Genomic DNA, 19,304 nt, shown 5'->3' with positions numbered 1-19,304 from the left:
TCTTGCATTGCTGCTTTCTGGCAGTGAAGGGGTCAAACACGCATACCAACTGCTGCCAGCAGCTTCAAAACCAGGAGCACGTACAAGAGGAACACATGCGGGTACCAGGAGCATCCCCACTGCAGCATCACTAGCTCCTGTTCTGTTACCATGGAAACAGAAGCTTCTATGATCTCCCGCGGTTGCTATGGAAACAGACCAATGACTGTTGGATGTCGGTGACACGTTCTCACCCCTCACCGGTCACATTACACGGAGGTATCTGCGTCAGAGCTCCGTGACAGATTATACACCCTAACCACCCAAACAACGTCAACCCACCGTTGCCATCCATGTAGCCCCGCCCACCAGCCGCTTAGTTCCGCCCCCCGAGATGACGACAGAACGCTGCCCACAAACCACGTAACGCGGTGGCGTCACCACGCCATCACCTTGACAACAAGAGCCCCGACCAAACGGTTTACCTCGTGCCGTCATGGTAAAGCTGAGGGAGGAAGGTAAAAACAACACCCGCCAAGTGCAAACAGACACCGTGACGCAAAAACAGTCACATTAACAATGTATACAAACCATATATAGCAGGAATATATCACCTCTAAGGGGCTGATATTATAAAAGGTCAAAGAGCGGTATAAATAATATAGAACTGGGGGGTTACACTAATATACATAGTATCTATAGTATCAGTCACACAGATTAAATCACAGGTGGTAATTACAGCCACTGACACAGTGTAGCACAGAGCTGCTGAGTAGGAGATCAGTCACAGAAATGCTCAGTCCTATCATTCTATTTCTGAGAAAAGTAACAAACAATAATAGAAAACCTTCATCCATTGGCATGTTAATAACCAATAACACCAGCCTTTAATCCGGAGCGGATCCGCGGCAGGGAAAAACCGGCAGCCGACAACACAAGTATAAAGCAATGTTATCTCCGTTCAATGAAGCAACTTACACGTCCATCCAAACCTCCGCCATTACTGCGCAGCTCATATATCCAATATGCCTCTCTTCTTAGGGGCGCAGTCTCTCTATCAAGGAAACCCCTTGTGTGTGTATATGTTCAGTGCCAATGGCCCTAAGGGCAGAAATTAGATGCCCATGATCCACACAATGTGAAACTAGTACACTAGGATCCATGCCTTTCTTGATAACACTTCTATCTATCTATCTCATATATATTTATATATTCTAGCTTATATACCCGGCGTTCTGTCCACGTGTACTGACCCAGTCGTGACGCAGGATGGACTTGCCAGGACTTCAAACCTGCACGGGTAAGTAATGGGTGGGTGTATGTTGCTGCTCCTCCTGCTCGCGCGGTGTGTCCCCCTCCTGTGGCTGTCTGCCCGGGGGGGAGGTGTTCCTTCCCCCCCCCCCCCCCGGTCCCCGTGGCTGGCTGCCGTGTTCTGATTAATGGACTAATTTTGATAGGTGCTGCTGCGCATGATTGAAGAAGATGGGTCCGGGGGTCATGGAGGATCTCTGTAATAGCTGACAAGTGCCCTGTCAGCTGGAGGAGCAGGACGGTGAAACCTTGTGAGTAATTGAGTACTCCACACCGGGCATACCGGAGACACAGGGTTAAGACACAAGCGCTGGACATTCACTGAGAACCATAAGCAGTCCTCTTATGAGTGTTCTCTTTGTTTTACTTCATTTTCCTCTCTATATGTGTCTCCTCCTATCCTCCTGTTTATTCATATTGCTACAGGGCTTGATTACATCCTCCCTTAACCCGATGTTTGCTCCGTTTTTATTGCTATTCATTTGTTATAGTTTATTGTGTTTTCCTTGAGCTTATATTCGGTTTTGCATATATCACTAATTGATAGGTAGTGTAAATGTCCGTTACTAGAACAGCAATAGGCGTGCGCTTCACTGATGAGACACATGCCTCGTAGGTAGTGGAGGTCCTGTTTGAGACTGCCTGGGGGATATATACCGGGAAAACGCAGTTTACCTCTGTGCGGTGCAGTTTCACAGGGTGTAGTGCATCAAGTGGCGTGCAGCCACAATCACCTGTGAGTACGTAACATCAGTGTAGGCAGCAGATGCCAGAAAACGACCCAGTGTGGATAGTACCTTCCCTACGTACATAACCCTAAGCTCTAGAGGAGGGGGGAGGTTGGGTAGCCCCATCACTACGGCTGAGCTTGACCTTTATTAGGTTGAGGCACCGGAGTATTGCCGGCGTTTGCTTGTTGAGCAGTCGCAGATGCTTGCAGTGTAACGTGCAGCCCTCTGTCAGCTGTGCTATCGGAGAGTACGTGACGTAGGTGACGCACGTTTCGCTATTGGCTTTCTCCAAGGGTTAGTACAGTAACCCACATGGGCACCTGATCATATAAACATGTGTTGTCCTACAAGTGATCCTTTTTTAATCTTAATATTCTGCCACTGTGTGAATGTGTCACGTGTACATTCGCTGTTACAGACAGGACACTGGAGGCAACCAAAATTACAGAGTTGCAAATATATCATGGGATTTCATATAAACTGCTGTGGGGATATTACATTAAATTTTCAGAGTTATTTAGATTGTAAGCTGTTTGGGACAGATACCTCCTCCCTGTGGTGTTGTTTTTTGGACGGCGCTGGTATCCCTGTATTGTATCAGCATCTCCCTTTCCGTTATATTGTTTCTGTATTTTGATTGTGTAAGGCAACATGTGGAATTTGAGAGAACAAGCTCATTATATCAGCACACTTCTCAGTGTATAAATATAAAAGAAATAAGTCTAAACCAATGTAGCTAAATAAACAGGTAGGGGAGGAAAAGGAAAAGAAGATGCAGGCATTTAGATTCTTAAAGTCCGAAGGGACGGAGGTATCATATCAGAATTATAAGGTACTGTGTCTGTAATAATCCTGTGCGCAGCGTACCACGCGCTATACTGTAATTGTGACGCGCTTTGTGTCCCATTGGGAGAAACGCGCTATGTGAAATAAAATTATTATTATTATGAGAGCCTAGGAGGAAAAGGAACCGCAGTATAGAGGAGAGAAAATGTGGAACAAAGTGTTGTAGGGAAAGGTTGGTCGCTTCTTTCCTAGGGGGGCTACTGAAAGCACATTTTCATATATATATTATTTTTTTTCACTTATGTTTTTTATTAGTTTCCAATAGTTGTTGGGGGGGGGGGAGGGTACAGAAATAAAGAGGAGAGGAGGTGGGTAAGAAGGGGGGGAAAGAATGGTGCAACATTCCCGACATATTTGACAATCATACTTCGCATATATAAAAATACATTATACACGGTCACTAATAACAATACCATTTTGGATAAAACATTTTCATATTTTAAGCAGAAAAATGAGACCTCAAACTTATATTCTGTAGAGAGGTTTAGGGAATAGTCTTGCTATAGGAAACCTCTGATTATCAGTAGACCCATAACTTAACATCTCCCCCACACAACTCCCTCCCCTCTCTACTCTGCGCCTCTCTTATCACAGAACCGCAAGAACTCCGCTCGGAAACAAGAAAATACATTTTCCTTTTAATAAAAATATGAGGATTTTATTGTCTTCCATAAAAGAAATAGAATTTGTCACAAGACAGGATCCATTCGTTCCAGGGGGACCCAATACAACTCCAATGCTCACAAGATGCGTCTGCTCGTCTATAAACAGGCTGACATCTGCGGAGATCAGTCCTTGTTGGCCATATATTCTGCACCGAGGTGTGAGACATTGCGCCAGCATGCAGCACTGCATGGATGTGGTCCATTACCTGCATGCACCAGATGGCATTGTCTGCCTGGGCATGGTGTAGAATGTGCATGAGATGCATTGCCAGTAGGGTAGTTACCCGCAGAATCCATTCATGTTGCACTTCCCCTACAATACGCATTTTCTGGTATAAATCACTTTTGCTTCTCACATTTGTAATTTTTCCCTTTTACAAGAGATAAGTGAGATAAGGGATAAGTGGTTTTCACGTACACATCATTATGGCACATCCCGTCTCTACACCTCTCATGAATTTCTGATCTGATTTGGAGGTGGGAGAACAGAGCACGGTGAGCTAGTGTTATTATGCGTGGTCAAGAACACCTCTATGCGAAGTAGGCATGACAGAACACGGCCACAGCCAATAGGATGATGCCATTGATGTTGACCACGTTCCTCCAGAGCGGCCGTTCGGACGTGTCTGTCATCGTTTTCTCCAGGGCCTTCTTCTCTTCCTCACTCAGTTTGGGAGCTTTCTTGTCATCGAAGCCGCAGAACCAGTTGTAGGATTTCCTCCAGCAGCTCTGCTTCTTTTCCTCTGTAGCAAACAAAGTAGCAAAGATGTTGGAGGCAGATAAGGACTTCTTCACCCGCCCGTGTGTCCATTGTCCTTACTGTAAAACCTCACACTGTACACCATTTATTCCCATTATCTTAACCACTCAGAAATCCCGTTTCTGCCCAAAGCATTTTTTATCCACCCGCTCTTCCATGCATACACTAACCTTTCTACAAGTGACTTCAGCAGACTTTTATGAGGTGTACATAGGACATCTTGCTTTAAACCGATTAACCTTCCCATACCCTGCACTCTACAACCCGTCTCCCCGTGGTGCTATTAACTTTCACCCTTCTGTCTACTACACATACAGGGTATTCCGTGCCTCTTGAGGTTCAACTGATTCTGGTAAAGTCACTCTATGACAGGCCTGCACAACTTGTACAGTGAGAATGGCCAAACTGCTCCAAGGAAAAATGTTTTGGGCCGCACGGGTAAAATCATCATCATCATCATCCTCATATATCTACCCCGGCACCCTTCATCATCATCATCATCATCATCCTCATGTATACTCCAGCACCCTTCATCATCATCCTCATATCTCCCCCAAAAACCCTCATCAACCTTTGCGAGACTCCCCATCGATCTCTCATACCCCATCTCTCCCCCTCACCTATACACATAATACCCCCCTGCACACCACACACATCCCACCCCCCTGCACCTCACATCTCTCTCCCCCCCTGCACCTCACATCTCTCTCCCCCCCTGCACCTCACATCTCTCTCCCCCCCTGCACCTCACATCTCTCTCCCCCCCTGCACCTCACATCTCTCTCCCCCCCTGCACCTCACATCTCTCTCCCCCCCTGCACCTCACATCTCTCTCCCCCCCACTGCACCTCACATCTCTCTCCCCCCCGCACCTCACATCTCTCTCCCCCCACTGCACCTCACATCTCTCCCCCCCTGCACCTCACATCTCTCTCCCCCGCTGCACCTTACATCTCTCACCCCCCCCTGCACCTCACATCTCTCTCCCCCCCTGCATCTCACATCTCTCTCCCCCCCAGCCCATTTCAGCAGCCCCCCAACCCATTTCAGCAGCCCCTAAAACCCCTCATGGATGAACTACCCCTCATGGATGAACTACCCCCCCCCCCATGTTACCTGATGGCGGCGGCAGCAGCAGAGGTGGTGGCGGCAGCGGAGGCAAGAAATGGTGGCAGGGAGAAGAGCGAGGGATGTGCGCTCTAGCAGCAGACCCCAGAAGTTCCGGGTCGCGCTACACTGCTAGAGCAGGAGAGGGGGGGGAGCGCACTCACACACTACTGGAGCGCGCTCCTGACTTTCCTACCAGGAAGGAGGGGTGAAGTGGGGGGGGGGGTGGAGGGAGCCGTCGCGGGCCGCACAGGGTGTCCGCCCGCGGGGCGTATGTTGTGCAGGCCTGCTCTATGATATCACCAACATTATTATCGCCTTTGAACATTGTCCTTTTGTGTTTGTGCCTAAATACTGACCTTCATACAGAGACTCGTCTTCTGACTCCCCTTCATTTGTCCAGTCATATGTGACCAGATCCTCTCGTTCCTCTGTGCTATTTCTCAGGGCCCAGCACAGACGGTGAAGCTGTCACAAGAGGAGAGTCAGAGTAAAAGATTTTAGTATGTCACACTCTTGTGTAATATCTGTGTGGTATCTAAGTGATATCAGTGAGATATCTGGGATCTGTTGTTGTAGTTGATGCCCATTGTCAGAGATACAAAGCTGAACACCGGCGGCTCAGAGCTTCTCATCTCCCAGGGCCCTCTAGCAACACCTACTGGACCTATGGAGAGAGGCCAGAAGAAGGACAACGCAGACTCTGTGATCTGGAAGCTCTTGTATCTCAACAACTGATTATTAAATGAAAAACTGTTACATTTTATTTTGCAAGTAATGTTAATCCATAAAATGCATCAGAAAATAGAGAAAACGTCAGCGCTTTACTTGGGTCAGTAAGGCAAAGACTGGAATACTGAGCCATATGGTTTCATTATTTGAATTTGTGATTGAGATATTTTTATTTGTGTCACAGTGTAACAATTCTGCATGTTCCCTGATTAGACACTAACATGACAGTAATGTAAGGGGTTAATAAAACTCTTAGAAGGGAAGCTGATGTTAGGAAGGAGATGACTGCCTGTTATTGGACAGATGGACCCTGAACCTAACAGGTTGGTGACTCATTGTCCTGCATGCCGGTTATCAGACCGACCAATTTTGAGGGCACTTATTGATATGAATCGAGCGGAGCAAAGAGAAATGCACATCATGACTGGGAACTGTCTAGCTATGAACTCTTTCCCTAGCATGTGTCCCATTTCAGTATTACGAAGAGGGATGTTGAAGCAGGAACATGGAAGGAGCATCTGGGTACAGAAGTCTGTCCTTTCCAAAGATTCGAGAGAGAAAAGCAGGGAATTGGGCACTTCAGAGGTTATCAAAATGTAATACGAGTCGTAAAAAAGCATCCAACATGTCGGAGGTCAACTAGCCTGTCTCAAGGAGATGGCATATACATTCCCAAAGATTCTCCATCCTCAATGTGAACATGTTTACCCTAAGTGAATTCTGTTTCTTAGACAGATCCGGGAAGACGCTAGAATTTCTGTTTTGAAGGTTCTGAAATATTTTATTGGGCCAACCTAAAAGATTTTCATAGTTGTTGTGCATGTATTCTCCGGAACACAAAAGCCTCTTCTTTAAGCATGTAATAAAATCATCCATTAGTAGGACACCCCTTTCATGGATAATCGCCCCTCAGCAAGCTTACAATCCGGACGCACCTCAACTTCCCAGCAATCTCCAAATGTCTGTGCACATAATGTCACATTAATATAGATATAAAGAGTGTCCCCAATGTGATTATACCCATGTGCCCACGTCCCAATAACTGTCCTCTGTCACTCACGTGCTTATCAGGGATGGGTTTGGTCATAAACGACACTGCCACAACAATGATGCAGCTCACTGTAAACAGGATGATAGCGAAATACAGGTAGTGCACCCCGCAGATTATCTTCGGGCAGTTACTGGGCTTCACGCAGCTCCCGGTCCCATAGGCAAATTCTGTGATCATCCGAGAGAGGCCGATAAGAAGCCCAATTATTAACCCCCAGAATGCTCCCTGTGTAAGGAAGAAGAGAGATGAGTTATGGGCGGTCATCAAAACCTCAGACCTCCTTCCGACTGTCGTAGTTTGTCTTAACATACATGTACACTTTGATCATACAATGGTGTTGTCCTCCCTCCCACATTGTACTGCGCTGTGGAATATGTTGGCGCCATACAAATAAAAATAACACAGTGCTCTCCACCAACACAGCAAGCCTGAAGATGGAGAATTAGCCAAACGAAACCTGCTTGTCATTGTGAACTGTTTATTGCCTCAGAGAGGGAAAACAGTGTCCAGATCTATATAGTAAAACCATTTGCAGAGAAGTTAATGGTACAGTTCACCACTAGATGAACCTCAGTACAAGTTCCAGTTTGCTACACCCCTAATTGTAAACAGAGGAGGAAAGCTGTACATAGGCTGTGAAAGGAGATCACTAAAAGAGGGTTTAAAATAGACGCAATGACAACGCTCTTCTTGCCAGTTTTCTCCGTCCTGTTACAAGGGCCGTCTGCTTTATCATAAACACCCATCCCAAGCTGGGAGGGGAGGAGGATGGATTTTCCAGGTGTGAGATGGAGGGGAAGCAGAGGACAGATATGAACACTCACAATGCAAGTGCATTTAATAAAGTTCCTGTGTGCTCATGGTTAATTAACTTGATTAGCATAAATACTGTTTATACCATGTACTGTTTAAACCATGGACTGAGTTCAAAGTTATACTAACTATCACAAATGGCAGGTGTGCGTATATGACTTGTGCTTGTGTATGGTACAAGGGTTAATACATATAACTATCCAGCTGACTCACTTATCTCTCCGCAGGGTCCCTAAAATGAGGAGAATCTCCCCCTAAACAGTCACACTACACCTCAATTCGCTGCCGCCACCAAGAATAATTACATATTCAACAAGAAAAACATCAATGTGACTAAAATTAATCACATACAACTAGTTATAGTAAATATTCTCACAACTCTTCGCACTGTGGTAATTGCTGTTAAAAAAGCAACCGAGCAAAGCTCATGAACTGGTTCAAAAGCGGGTGAAGCAAGCTGTTCTAGGACTAAACTGAGGTCCCAAGGAGCATCATTGATAAAGTGCTGAAAAGAGGCAGGAGCGTTGCAGAGGACGAAAGGCATGACCAAGTATTTATAGTGTCCATAGCGGGTTTGGAAGGCAGTTTTCAACTCATCCCCCAGTCGGATACGAATTTGATTGTAAACTCCCTGGAAGTCATGCTTTGTAAAGATCTTGGCAGATCTTAACCTCTCCAGAAGTTCTGAGATCAAAAGTAGCGGTTATCTGTTTTTAATGGCGATATTGTTCACCTCCCGGAAGTCAATGCAAGGGCTTGAGAACCGTCTTTTTTTCCCAGTGATGAAGAGAGCTGCCCCAGCAGGAGAAGTAGAGGGTCGGATGAAGCCTATTGAGAGGTTCTCTTGTAAGTATTCTCGCTGAACTTTTAACTTAGGCTCAGGAAAGAAATACATTCTCCCAAATGGAATGGCAGCACCTAGCAATAATTCAACTGGATAGTCATATGGTCGGTGTGGAGGAATCTTATCTGCATTTCTTTTGTCACACATGTCCTGAAATTCTTGATCTTGTGGTGGTAGCGTACCTGAAGTGGTGGAAGAAATGCCATATATTGTTATCAGGTGAGCTGTCTGAAAGAAGGCAACAGAGTTCACAATGTTCTGAAGGAAAAGTAAGAGTCCTGGTTTTCAAATCAATTTGGGGGTTATGAACCATGAGCCAAGATATACACGGCATAACTGGAAACATCTTCACAGGAGAGGGTCTGGACGGAAGTAAGTTATTTTTGGCAAATTCGAGGTCCATGAAACTTCCCCCTGCACCTTAGTTAATCATAGCAGTGGTAGAGATGTGGCGAGTACCTTCCTTAAGAATAATAGTCAAGAGAACGTGAGGATGCCTGATAGGTACTTTAATATCCTCTTGAGTGGTGAAGAATACAGGTTAAGACAGAGAATGTAGCTGGTCAGAGTGAACCATATTCACTGTATTCTGTCTTTGTGGGCCTTCAGTGGACGAGGACCTCCTAGGTTTATTAAGGCAGTTGGATAGATCAGGGGTGCGCAAACTTGGGGGTGTGAGATTTTTTTGTGGGGGTTACAGAGCCCCCGCGCTCTTCCCCAAAGCATTTAAATGAAATGCCAGAGGAGCACCTGAGGCCTCTGTAACTCACGTTACGTGACCCCGCCATGGAAACACGGCATCAAATGACACCACGGGTCATATGACGTGATGTCACATGACCCCGCTGCATCATTTGACGCCCGTCTCCATGGCAACGTGGCATCAAATACCGCGGGGTCATTTGACACTGGAAAAAAGGTATGGGGGGGGAGGGCGCGAACAGTTGGGGACAGCAGGCAGGGGGGCGCAGAACCAAAGGGTTGCCACAATGCAAACATAAATCTTCAGAGCGACGCTGACTTATTTCTTCAGAATTAATTGGTCCTCGAACAGTATTCACTTGCATTGGTTCGACATCTGGACCTCAGGAAACTGCGGTTCTTAAACCCATTGAAGTTGAAGAAGTAGTAGAACATCTTACACCAGGGCTGACTGAGGTGAAGCCTTGTCTCTCTAGTCTCCTGTCCGAAAACCTTAGGTCTATTTGGATACTGAAATGAATTAGTTTTAAACAAAATATCTCAGAGTATAAAAATAACCCATAACTTTCTTTCTGTACCTCCTAGAACAATGTGACCCACATCATTGTGTTCGGGTGAGTTCTCCGGATGCATAGAAATCAGTGTTGGCAGGGCTACTCCTAACTTTTGAGGGGCAAAAAAATATATGACCGTTGCAGACTCAAAATCGTGGCATGTTTGATATTGTTTAGTCCGCCTGATTTCACATGTCACAAAGCTGTATTCATGACTCTTGTGAATCATATCAGATCCAAGATATGTTTATTTTTAGGAAAGTTTAAAACCAGAGACATAACATAAAGCACAGACAAAGCTCAGTGCACATCCAGAAAATCTTATACACGGTACAGTGCCTAAATATACATGTACTAGCTGAGAGCCCTGGCGTTGCCCGGGATGTTTGTGGTGTGGGGGTGGCATTTGGGTGGGGAGTGGTCCACGCGGCCCATGGCGGTGTGCGGTGGTACTGCTGCTGTGGCTGTACTGATGGTGATTGTATCGGTGTGCTGATTTGGGAGGGTTTTGTGCTGATGTGGGGGTGCGGATGTGGGTGTGCCGATGGGGGAGGTGCGAAGGTGCTGATGTGTGGGTGCTGATGGTGTTGATGGGGGCTGGGAATGGCGGGGAGCGTCATTGTGTGTATACGTGTGTGTGTGTACACACACACACGTATACATACACACACGTAGACACACACACACACACGTAGACACACACATAAACATGTCTACACACGCACATGTCTACACACGCACATGTCTACATACACGTGTATACACACACACGTGTATACACACGTATATACACACACGTGTATACACACACATACACACACGTGTATACACACACACGTACACTATACCCAGCACCACCACATCAGCACACCGGTATCCCATGCCCCCCCCCAGCACACTGGCAGACCACGTTTCAAGGGTCCCTAACACTAATATAGATTCTTAATAACCTGTGCATTGCCAGCAAGAATGATTTATAATAAATCTGTCAAAATTAGTTGCAAAAGTTAGGGACCCTTGAAACGTGGTCTGCCGTGCAGTTGGCTCAAGGGCTTACAACAATTTGGCCAAAATGTTAAACTAAAAGACCATTTTATTTATTAGTTATTTATACATGTATATTTAGGCACTGTACCGTGTATACGTACAGTATACGTAAGTTTTTCTGGATGTGCACTGAGCTTTGTCTGTGTTTTATGTTATGTCTCTGGTTTTAAATATATATATATTGCCATGCTCAGCAGCACTCCTCTGTGAAACTTATATGCTTATATATATGTTGTGGTTATTTTGGGGGTTCAATATGAGCTTGTAGGTGTTCTGTATGTTTTATAATTCTTGTTCAGCTAGTCTTAGCTGATTGGAGGGTGGCAACCTCCTACCTAATTGAAGCTCACTCCCTCCCACATTTAAATGGTTAAAAGCTCACTCCATGGCATCTCCCACTCTCAGGGGAACTTGCTTGCTTACAGTGTGATTGTGACAAATCTATTACAGAGTGCTTTTCCTGGTAATGTATAGGTTAATAAAAGCTTCAATCAGACTTAGAACTTTTGCAACTAATTTTGACAGATTTATTATAAATCATTCTTCCTGGCAATGCACAGGTTATTAAGAATCTATATTAGTGTTAGGGACCCTTGAAACGTGGTCTGCCGTGCAGTTGGCTCAAGGGCTTACAACAATTTGGCCAAAATGTTAAACTAAAAGACCATTTTATTTATTAGTTATTTATACATGTATATTTAGGCACTGTACTGTGTATAAGGTTTTTTTGGATGTGCACTGAGCTTTGTGTTTTATGTTATGTCTCTGGTTTTAAATATATATATTGCTATGCTCAGTAGCACTCTTCTGTGAAACTTATATGCTTATATATATGTTGTGGTTATTTTGGGGGTTCAATATGAGCTGGTAGGTGTTCTGTATGTTTTATTTTTAGGAAAGACCTGAGAATGAATAGTGACCCTTTTGTCAACTTCTCTGCTACTCAAAAAGGAGGGGGGAATTCAGGAATGTATGGCCCCCTTTGAAGATGACACCCAGGGCCTCTGGTAGTTTTGGGTACTGTCACCAGACATCCATAATATAAACATATTGGTCTTTTATGGTTTTATTACCCAATAAAGTTGGCCCATTCATATTGTCCAGATTCCAATTCTGATAGCCTCTATGACCCAAAAGAAGAACAGACACTTTTAAAATGTCATTTGAATTCCAGTTGACTTTAACCCTTTGTGTACTATAGTATTAAAATGCTGAATATTTTATTCGCATTATTGTGACATTAACAATTACCTAATTTACTATCCATTACATTAGATGTAAGTGATCCCCTCTGTATATAGGAGAGGATTGTATTATTCTCTGGCACTCCAAGCACAGGCAACGGGTTGTAATTACATGTTTAGGTCCCTCTGTCTGCTTGCTTGGATACCCTTTTACCTTTTTGGGTATCTAGTAGGTCAAAGACACAATAGAATATATATATTTTTTTCTCACTCCCTGGAAACCTCTCCTCTCCCACAGGGAATTCACCTGCTCATTCACTCTCTTGATGAAGATAGCGAGGAAGAAGACGGCAGCAATCGGTGGTCCCAGGTAACTGGTGATGGACTGCGCGTAATCAAACAGCTGCCCACTATTTGCTGACTGCAGGATGGGAACCCAAGCAATGCTGACTCCAATCAGGAAGAGAATGAAGACCCTGCAATGAGGAGTAGAAGGAGGTGGAGGATGGACAAATGGCGAGCAATAAAGGAAATACATATTCAACAAGAAAAACAAATGTGACTAAAATCAATCACATGCAACGAGTTACAGTAAATATTCTCCTCACAGCTTTACCAGTAGCAAAAACACATGACAATAATAATGCCTTTTCAAGAGCCAATCAGCACTAATCCGTTAGTGAAACATTGATGGTCCTTAATGAACAGCTATCAAAGTAATGAAGCATCTAACCTGAACCAGCAGTCAGCCTCACTCAGCATGAACCTATTAGATTGCAGGAGGTCAGTGATTGTGCACAAACAGCTCAGTGCCAGGGGATAAGATTAGTGACACTCACCTCCCTGCTATCATCAGCTCCTTCTCGGACGCCTGCTTCCGGACCCTGGTGTAAATGTCCATGGTAAACAGGGTGCTGGCACTGTTAAAGATGGAGGTCAGCGAGCTCATAAGAGAGGCCAACATGACTGAGAGCATCAGACCACGGAGACCTGAAGAAGGACCACACAGTGAGAATGAAGGAGCTCGAGTTACAGGATCTATTCTACTGATTCTATTCTACTGATCTATTCCCTACAACCCATGTCATGTCTCATTACTTGGAAAAATTATTAATCAGATGCGCAGTTTTTTACCATTTCTGTAAAGTCTGATGCGCCCATTTTGTAACATCCCCGTAATGTCTCTAAACTGGTAACAGTTTGAACATTTATCTTTGGGGATGCAAATGGATTTCACTTCAGTCCCATTATGTGCTTCCCATCCTATGTGAATTTTGTGGCTGATTTCAGCAGGAATACCCAAATTCTGACCTACAGCATCTCAATATCTTCAGCACAATGTAGCAGTTAATGTGAGCTAAGCACAACTCCCTTCATCATTTTTATTCTTGATTCCCCCCAGCAAACTGGTTAGCAGATTTAGTAACAGGTAAAAGTTGCTCACCATCCGGCATCAGGTCGATCACCATTTTTGGGTACGCTATATTAGTGCATCCAACTTCAGTATAACAGTATCTTTTACATTCACTGGGGACCACACAAGCTATCTCCTCTGGCAAGAGAATAAGAAGATGGTGGTCACGTCCAGGAACGTCTCATAATCAGCCCAATGTCTCCGGGACTGGGAGCTCCTTTTACCTGTGTACAGGATGCGACTGATCATTCCCGGGAACACCATGAGAAACATGGGCAGCAGCTTAAGGTACCCACACAGGATACATCCGGCCTTCACATGTGACATGTTCTTGGCTGAGAGACATCGCTGCACAATCACCTGTAAGAACGAAGCACCAGAGGATGAGACTTGTATCTCCTGCATCATTCCACTGAGTGTAGGTGATGCTGAGCTAACACTTAACCAATGCTGGGCCAACACAGAGCCAAGGCGCTGGGCCAATGGTGGCTACACTGCACTTTTACAGCAGCTTTAGCTCAGTGCCAGAGCCAGCACACAGAAGAGATAACAGGTGGGGTCTGCTACACTTTGCAACTCCCTAATAATCTCATTATTGTTTCTTTCATTACAGCAGGAATACTACAAAATGAATACCATTTAATTTTCTTTAAATAAAATGCAGAGTTGGTTTGATAAGAAAAAAAATAAACTTTATATACGTAATTAATTTAAAAAAAAAATCTTACCCTTAAGGGTTATAAAGCTGAAGTTGTCTGGTCTGAGACCACTGGATGCTTCGTTTATAGTTTTTTAATTATTTTGGCATTATCTGTACATGTTTTTATTCTTCGTTCATCGAGAATGTAAATGCTCATTAGCTTATGAATAGGAACAGTCCAGACAGTGTTTAAACGGTTTTTGGACTGTCCCATCTGTACCTGATCCGTGCACCAGTACCATAGAGCCAGGATGCTCAGACCAAAGATGAGTCCTGGCCACGGCATGTCCCCGGTGATGGGGTCCCGGAAGAGGTGGAATGCGTCAGCTCGCGGGGTGTAACATTTCTCATCAATCGTGATGGTTTCGGTATTGTTATTAATTGTGTAGCTGACCACTGTGGGAATGGCTTTCATATATTTTTCCATAAAGGCCTCGTATCCTCCAACTTTAGAAAACGCTGAGAAAGAGAGAAAGGAGCCGGCAGTCAGTGTGAGACAAGTGACCAGTAACTGAGAGGAGCTCATGGTCAGTGCAAGACCAGTAACATAGATGAGCCAGTGGTCAGCGTGAGACCAGTGTGATGGTAAGGGCAATGCAGCTCCTGTTAAGGTTAAGCCCATCCATTGCCCCTATCCGCCTGGACGGATTCCCAGGTTTCAGCAGAGGTATCCACTTTATTGATGCTCATGTCCCAAAACTGTATGGGGCTATGTATTTGTAAATCTTTATTCTGTGTAACGTTGTGATGCATATATTTCTGTCGTTCCTTGATGTGCGAGGCTGGTAATACACTTACCTCAACCAGCACACCAGAGAAGCAGGGCTTCGTTCATAGAGGAGGGCGAGGTGCAGTGCTGGGGACAATGTCAGAGTGGGGATGAACGGAACTCGGGTCTGGGATGCATTGGCTCAAAGAGCGGAGCCTTTGTCCTTCCCAGACACTGATGCACCTATCACTGCGGAAGATATCCAGCCGGCTATGGCAACCGTTGCTGGGTATGAGCCTCGTAGGTGCTGTTCCCACTGGCTGGTTTCAAATCCTTGCTCTCCACCCCAGCGGGCTGTCCTAGCCACGCCGACACCAACTCAGATTGGTCCATCGCAGGCGAACCCTCGCTCTGTTATTGACCAGAGCTGATTGATTGCTACCCCTTTTCCCATACCTTTCAGTGGAGACGGGGAAATTATGTAATGTGTAGCTGACCTGACCTCCACATTTCTCTCTGGAGTTAGCTTGTAAGCTAACTAAGCGGTGTCCTCAGAGGCTGGGCCGGAAACACCCCAGAGCGAGGCTTTGTGCCGATCTGAGCAGGGGATTTGAACTTGCGCTTCTCCAAATAGCATCCCTGAGGTCTTGAGAGACCAGAACCCCTGCGGACGTTGAAGTACTTCTGGGTATGCTCTGCCCAGCACCTAGCTAGCTCGGATTCCCCAAGTAACCACTGTTTTGATGAGTCTCAGCTCTTTTCTGTGACTGTCGTGCTGTTGGCTCCGGACTAAATAAATACACTTTATTGAACGCCTTTGTCCTGTGCTGCCTTGATCCTGGTGCATTGTCCTGGTCTCCCGTGATAACCAATAACAGAGATTAACCGGTGGTTAGTGTGAGACCAGTGACCAGTAACAGAGGAGCCGGCAGTCCGTGTATGATCAGTGACTAATAACAGAGAGGAGCCAATGGTTAGTAACCGTGAGCGCCCCTCATATCAACCCAGTCTCTAATGAGCTTTCTTTCAGACATTTCAACTCACCAAACCCCATGAGGATGAAGGATCCCACCAGCATGATGATGGTCTGCAGAGTGTCCGTGTAAATCACAGCAGCGAGACCCCCTACAGAGAGAGAAGATGCTCAGCTCAGGAGGGGAGAGAGGGAAGGACGGGGGTTACCAGCTCACTTCATTTCACCTGAACAGATCCAGTCTACCCTGATAACTGGGCAGAAGCTTTCTGTGTAAAGCTGTGAGAAATTTTATTATCGTGTCATTTGTATTGTCTTATTTATAGAAAAATGGAGCATCACTTTTACAATAACAGGAATGTAGGAATTTACATTACGATTCCATTTGTGACCCCTGTCATGGATTAATACTGTCATTGCGTACGTAACATTTAGCGGTAATATTAGGTGCTCCGTGTCAGGCGTGCTGATAAAGTGACGTTACCGCAGAGATTCGATCATATGGATATTGTGAAATGAAAACACTAATCTGGGGTGCTCAACTCCAGTCCTCAAGCTCCCCCCAAGAGGTCAGGTTTTCAGGATGTCCCTGCTTCAGCACAGGTGGCTCAATCAGTCCCTGCTTCAGCACAGGTGGTCCAGTCTTCTACTGAGCCTCTGATTGAGCCACCTGTGCTGAAGCTGGGATATCCTGAAAAGCTGACCTGTTGCCGGGGCTTGAGGACTGGAGGTCCAGGTTGTGTTGAAAGCTCCCCCCGATCTGAGTGTTTGAGAGCTGGGGACCCAGGATATGGGGGAGCGGAGGGCTGCAGGAAGCCAGCGACACTCACAGGGTGACCTTTGTGCGTTGCGTGAGGTTGTATTATTTTACGATGGGTTAATGTGTGTGATATCTGCTTGGCTCAGGTCTTGTTCCTCCTTATCGCTCCTTACCGCAGGGTGATACCGCGTGTGCACTTTATTTGCACGGACTCCCTGGATACAGATTTTTTCCTGGTAACATGTTTTTCTTCTTTATAATTACCACTAACGAGTGGCTGGCAGGAAAACAGGTTAACCCTTCACTGCCAGGAGAGGCCAGGAAAGCTTAGCAGCACAGATGTTAAAGGTGCATTACAACACATACACGTATGTGCCTATATACATCCATACAAACATCCATCCATGCACATACATACCCACATGCTGTAAGGGTGCTATGCAATGACAGTACCATGCAGTGTGGGTGGCGTGTAGTGACGGTGCTGTGTATGGACTTGGCTCACCTGTAACAGTGTACAGAGCTGTGATAAGGAGCAGCATAACAATGGCGATGTATATATTGATCCTCATTGCCTGCTGGATAAATATGGCTCCTGAGAACATGTCAGACTGGAAGAAAAGAACAGGAATTGCTAGTGTGAGAGTGCAGGGTGCAGTAAGCAGCAGTGGGAGAATGCAGGGTGCGATATGGAGCAGTGGGAGAGCGCCGGGTGCGATAGGGAGCAGTGGCAGGGCACCGGTGCAGTAGGGATCAGTGGGAGAGCACTGGGTGCGATAGGGAGCAGTGGGAGAGAGTTGGTTGCGGTAGGGAGCAATGGGAGAGCACTGGGTGCGATAGGGAGCAGTGGGAGAGAGTTGGGTGCGGTAGGGAGCAGTGGGAGAGCACTTGGTGCGATAGGGAGCAGTGGGAGAGAGTTGGGTGCGGTAGGGAGCAGTGGGAGAGCACTGGGTGCGATAGGGAGCAGTGGGAGAGAGTTGGGTGCGGTAGGGAGTAGTGGGAGAGAGTTGGGTGTGATAGGGAGCAGTGGGAGAGAGTTGGGTGCGATAGGGAGCAGTGGGAGAGAGTTGGGTGCGGTAGGGAGCAATGGGAGAGCACTGGGTGCGATAGGGAGCAGTGGGAGAGAGTTGGGTGTGATAGGGAGCAGTGGGAGAGAGTTGGGTGCGGTAGGGAGCAGTGGGAGAGAGTTGGGTGCGATAGGGAGCAGTGGGAGAGAGTTGGGTGCGATAGGGAGCAGTGGGAGAGCACTGGGTGCGATAGGGAGCAGTGGGAGAGAGTTGGGTGCGGTAGGGAGCAGTGGGAGAGAGTTGGGTGCGATAGGGAGCAGTGGGAGAGAGTTGGGTGCGATAGGGAGCAGTGGGAGAGCTCCGAGTGTGGTAGGGAGCAGTGGGAGAGTGCTGGGTGCCATAGGGAGAAATGGGAGAGTGCTGGGTGCCGTTGGGAGCAGTGGGAGAGTGCTGGGTGCCATAGGGAGCAATGGGAGAGTGCTGGGTGCCGTTGGGAGACTGCTGGGTGAAGTTGGGAGCAGTGGGAGAGTGCTGGGTGCCGTTGGGAGCAGCAGGAGTGTGCTGGGAGCAGTGGGAGACTGCTGGGTGCAGTTGGGAGCAGTCTAAGCACTGCTTGCCGTAGGGAGCAGTGTGAGAATACTGGGAGTGGGGGAGGTTATAGAGAGCCGTGTGAGAGAGCTGGGAGTGAGGGGGTTAGATAGAGTTGTGTGAGAGTGCTGCAAGTGGGAGGGTTATAGAGAGCAGGGTGAGAGCGCTGGGAGTGGGGGTTATAGAGAGCAGCGTGAGAGCGCTGGGAGTGGGAGGGTTATAGAAAGCAGTGGGAGAGCGCTGGGTACGGTAAGGAGCAGGGTGAGAGCGCTGGGTATGGTAAGGAGCAGGGTGAGAGCGCTGGGTATGGTAAGGAGCAGGGTGAGAGCACTGGGTATGGTAAGGAGCAGGATGAGAGCACTGGGTGCGGTAAGAAGCAGGATGAGAGCACTGGGTGCGGTAGGGAGCAGTGGGAGAGAGCTGGGGGATGGTAGGGTGCAGTGGAAGAGCACAAGGAGCGGAAGGGAGCAGTGCAAGAGCACTGGGAATGGAAGGTTATAGAGAGCAGTGTGAGAGCGCTAGGAGTAGAGTGTTATTGAGACCAGTGTGAGAGTGCTGGGAGTGGGGGGAGGAGGTATAGAGAGGTGTAAGAGCACTGGGAGTGGGGGGGAGGCTATAGAGAGCAGTGTGAGAGGAGTGTGGGGGTTATAGAGAGCAGTGTGAGAGCGCTGGGAGTGGGGGAGGATTATAGAGACCAATTTGAGAGTGCTGGGAGTGGGGGGAGGGTTATACAGAGCAGTGTGAGTGCTGGGAGTGGGGGTTATAAATAGCAGTTTGAGAGCGCTGGGGGTAGGGGGTATAGATAGCCATGTGAGAGCACTGGGAGT

At 46.7% G+C, this 19,304-nt stretch overlaps 1 protein-coding gene and 1 long non-coding RNA gene across 13 annotated transcripts in view; one reads left to right on the top strand and one right to left on the bottom strand.

The window, feature by feature from the left end:
* Positions 1 to 340: 340 nt before the first annotated feature.
* LOC142464833 (uncharacterized) overlaps positions 341 to 19,304 on the top strand; it is a 45,555-nt gene continuing 26,591 nt past the window's right edge. The window contains exons 1-7 of one of the 12 annotated variants that reach the window (XR_012787728.1): positions 341 to 497; positions 1,198 to 1,279; positions 1,437 to 1,541; positions 8,223 to 8,841; positions 12,625 to 14,293; positions 14,894 to 15,025; positions 16,180 to 16,685. This is a non-coding gene — a long non-coding RNA (uncharacterized LOC142464833). The other 11 variants (XR_012787734.1, XR_012787736.1, XR_012787727.1 and 8 more) reach the window with 11 other exon arrangements.
* Positions 3,493 to 19,304, bottom strand: part of LOC142464831 (sodium/glucose cotransporter 1-like) — a 34,950-nt gene continuing 19,138 nt past the window's right edge. Inside the window, exons 6-15 of the mRNA XM_075568440.1 lie at positions 17,388 to 17,493; positions 16,194 to 16,274; positions 14,661 to 14,899; positions 13,965 to 14,100; positions 13,771 to 13,878; positions 13,166 to 13,316; positions 12,634 to 12,802; positions 7,192 to 7,407; positions 5,759 to 5,867; positions 3,493 to 4,275 (exon numbers count right to left, since the gene is read on the bottom strand). Coding sequence (XP_075424555.1) covers positions 4,064 to 4,275; positions 5,759 to 5,867; positions 7,192 to 7,407; positions 12,634 to 12,802; positions 13,166 to 13,316; positions 13,771 to 13,878; positions 13,965 to 14,100; positions 14,661 to 14,899; positions 16,194 to 16,274; positions 17,388 to 17,493 — 1,527 coding nt within the window. The 3' untranslated portion in view covers positions 3,493 to 4,063. The remainder of the gene's footprint in view (positions 4,276 to 5,758; positions 5,868 to 7,191; positions 7,408 to 12,633; positions 12,803 to 13,165; positions 13,317 to 13,770; positions 13,879 to 13,964; positions 14,101 to 14,660; positions 14,900 to 16,193; positions 16,275 to 17,387; positions 17,494 to 19,304) is intronic.

The sequence above is a fragment of the Ascaphus truei genome, chromosome 13 (genome assembly GCF_040206685.1).
Source record: "Ascaphus truei isolate aAscTru1 chromosome 13, aAscTru1.hap1, whole genome shotgun sequence".
Taxonomy (NCBI): domain Eukaryota; kingdom Metazoa; phylum Chordata; class Amphibia; order Anura; family Ascaphidae; genus Ascaphus; species Ascaphus truei.
The sequence above is the reverse complement of the archived record's forward strand: the minus strand, read 5'-3'. Positions and strand labels throughout refer to the sequence as shown.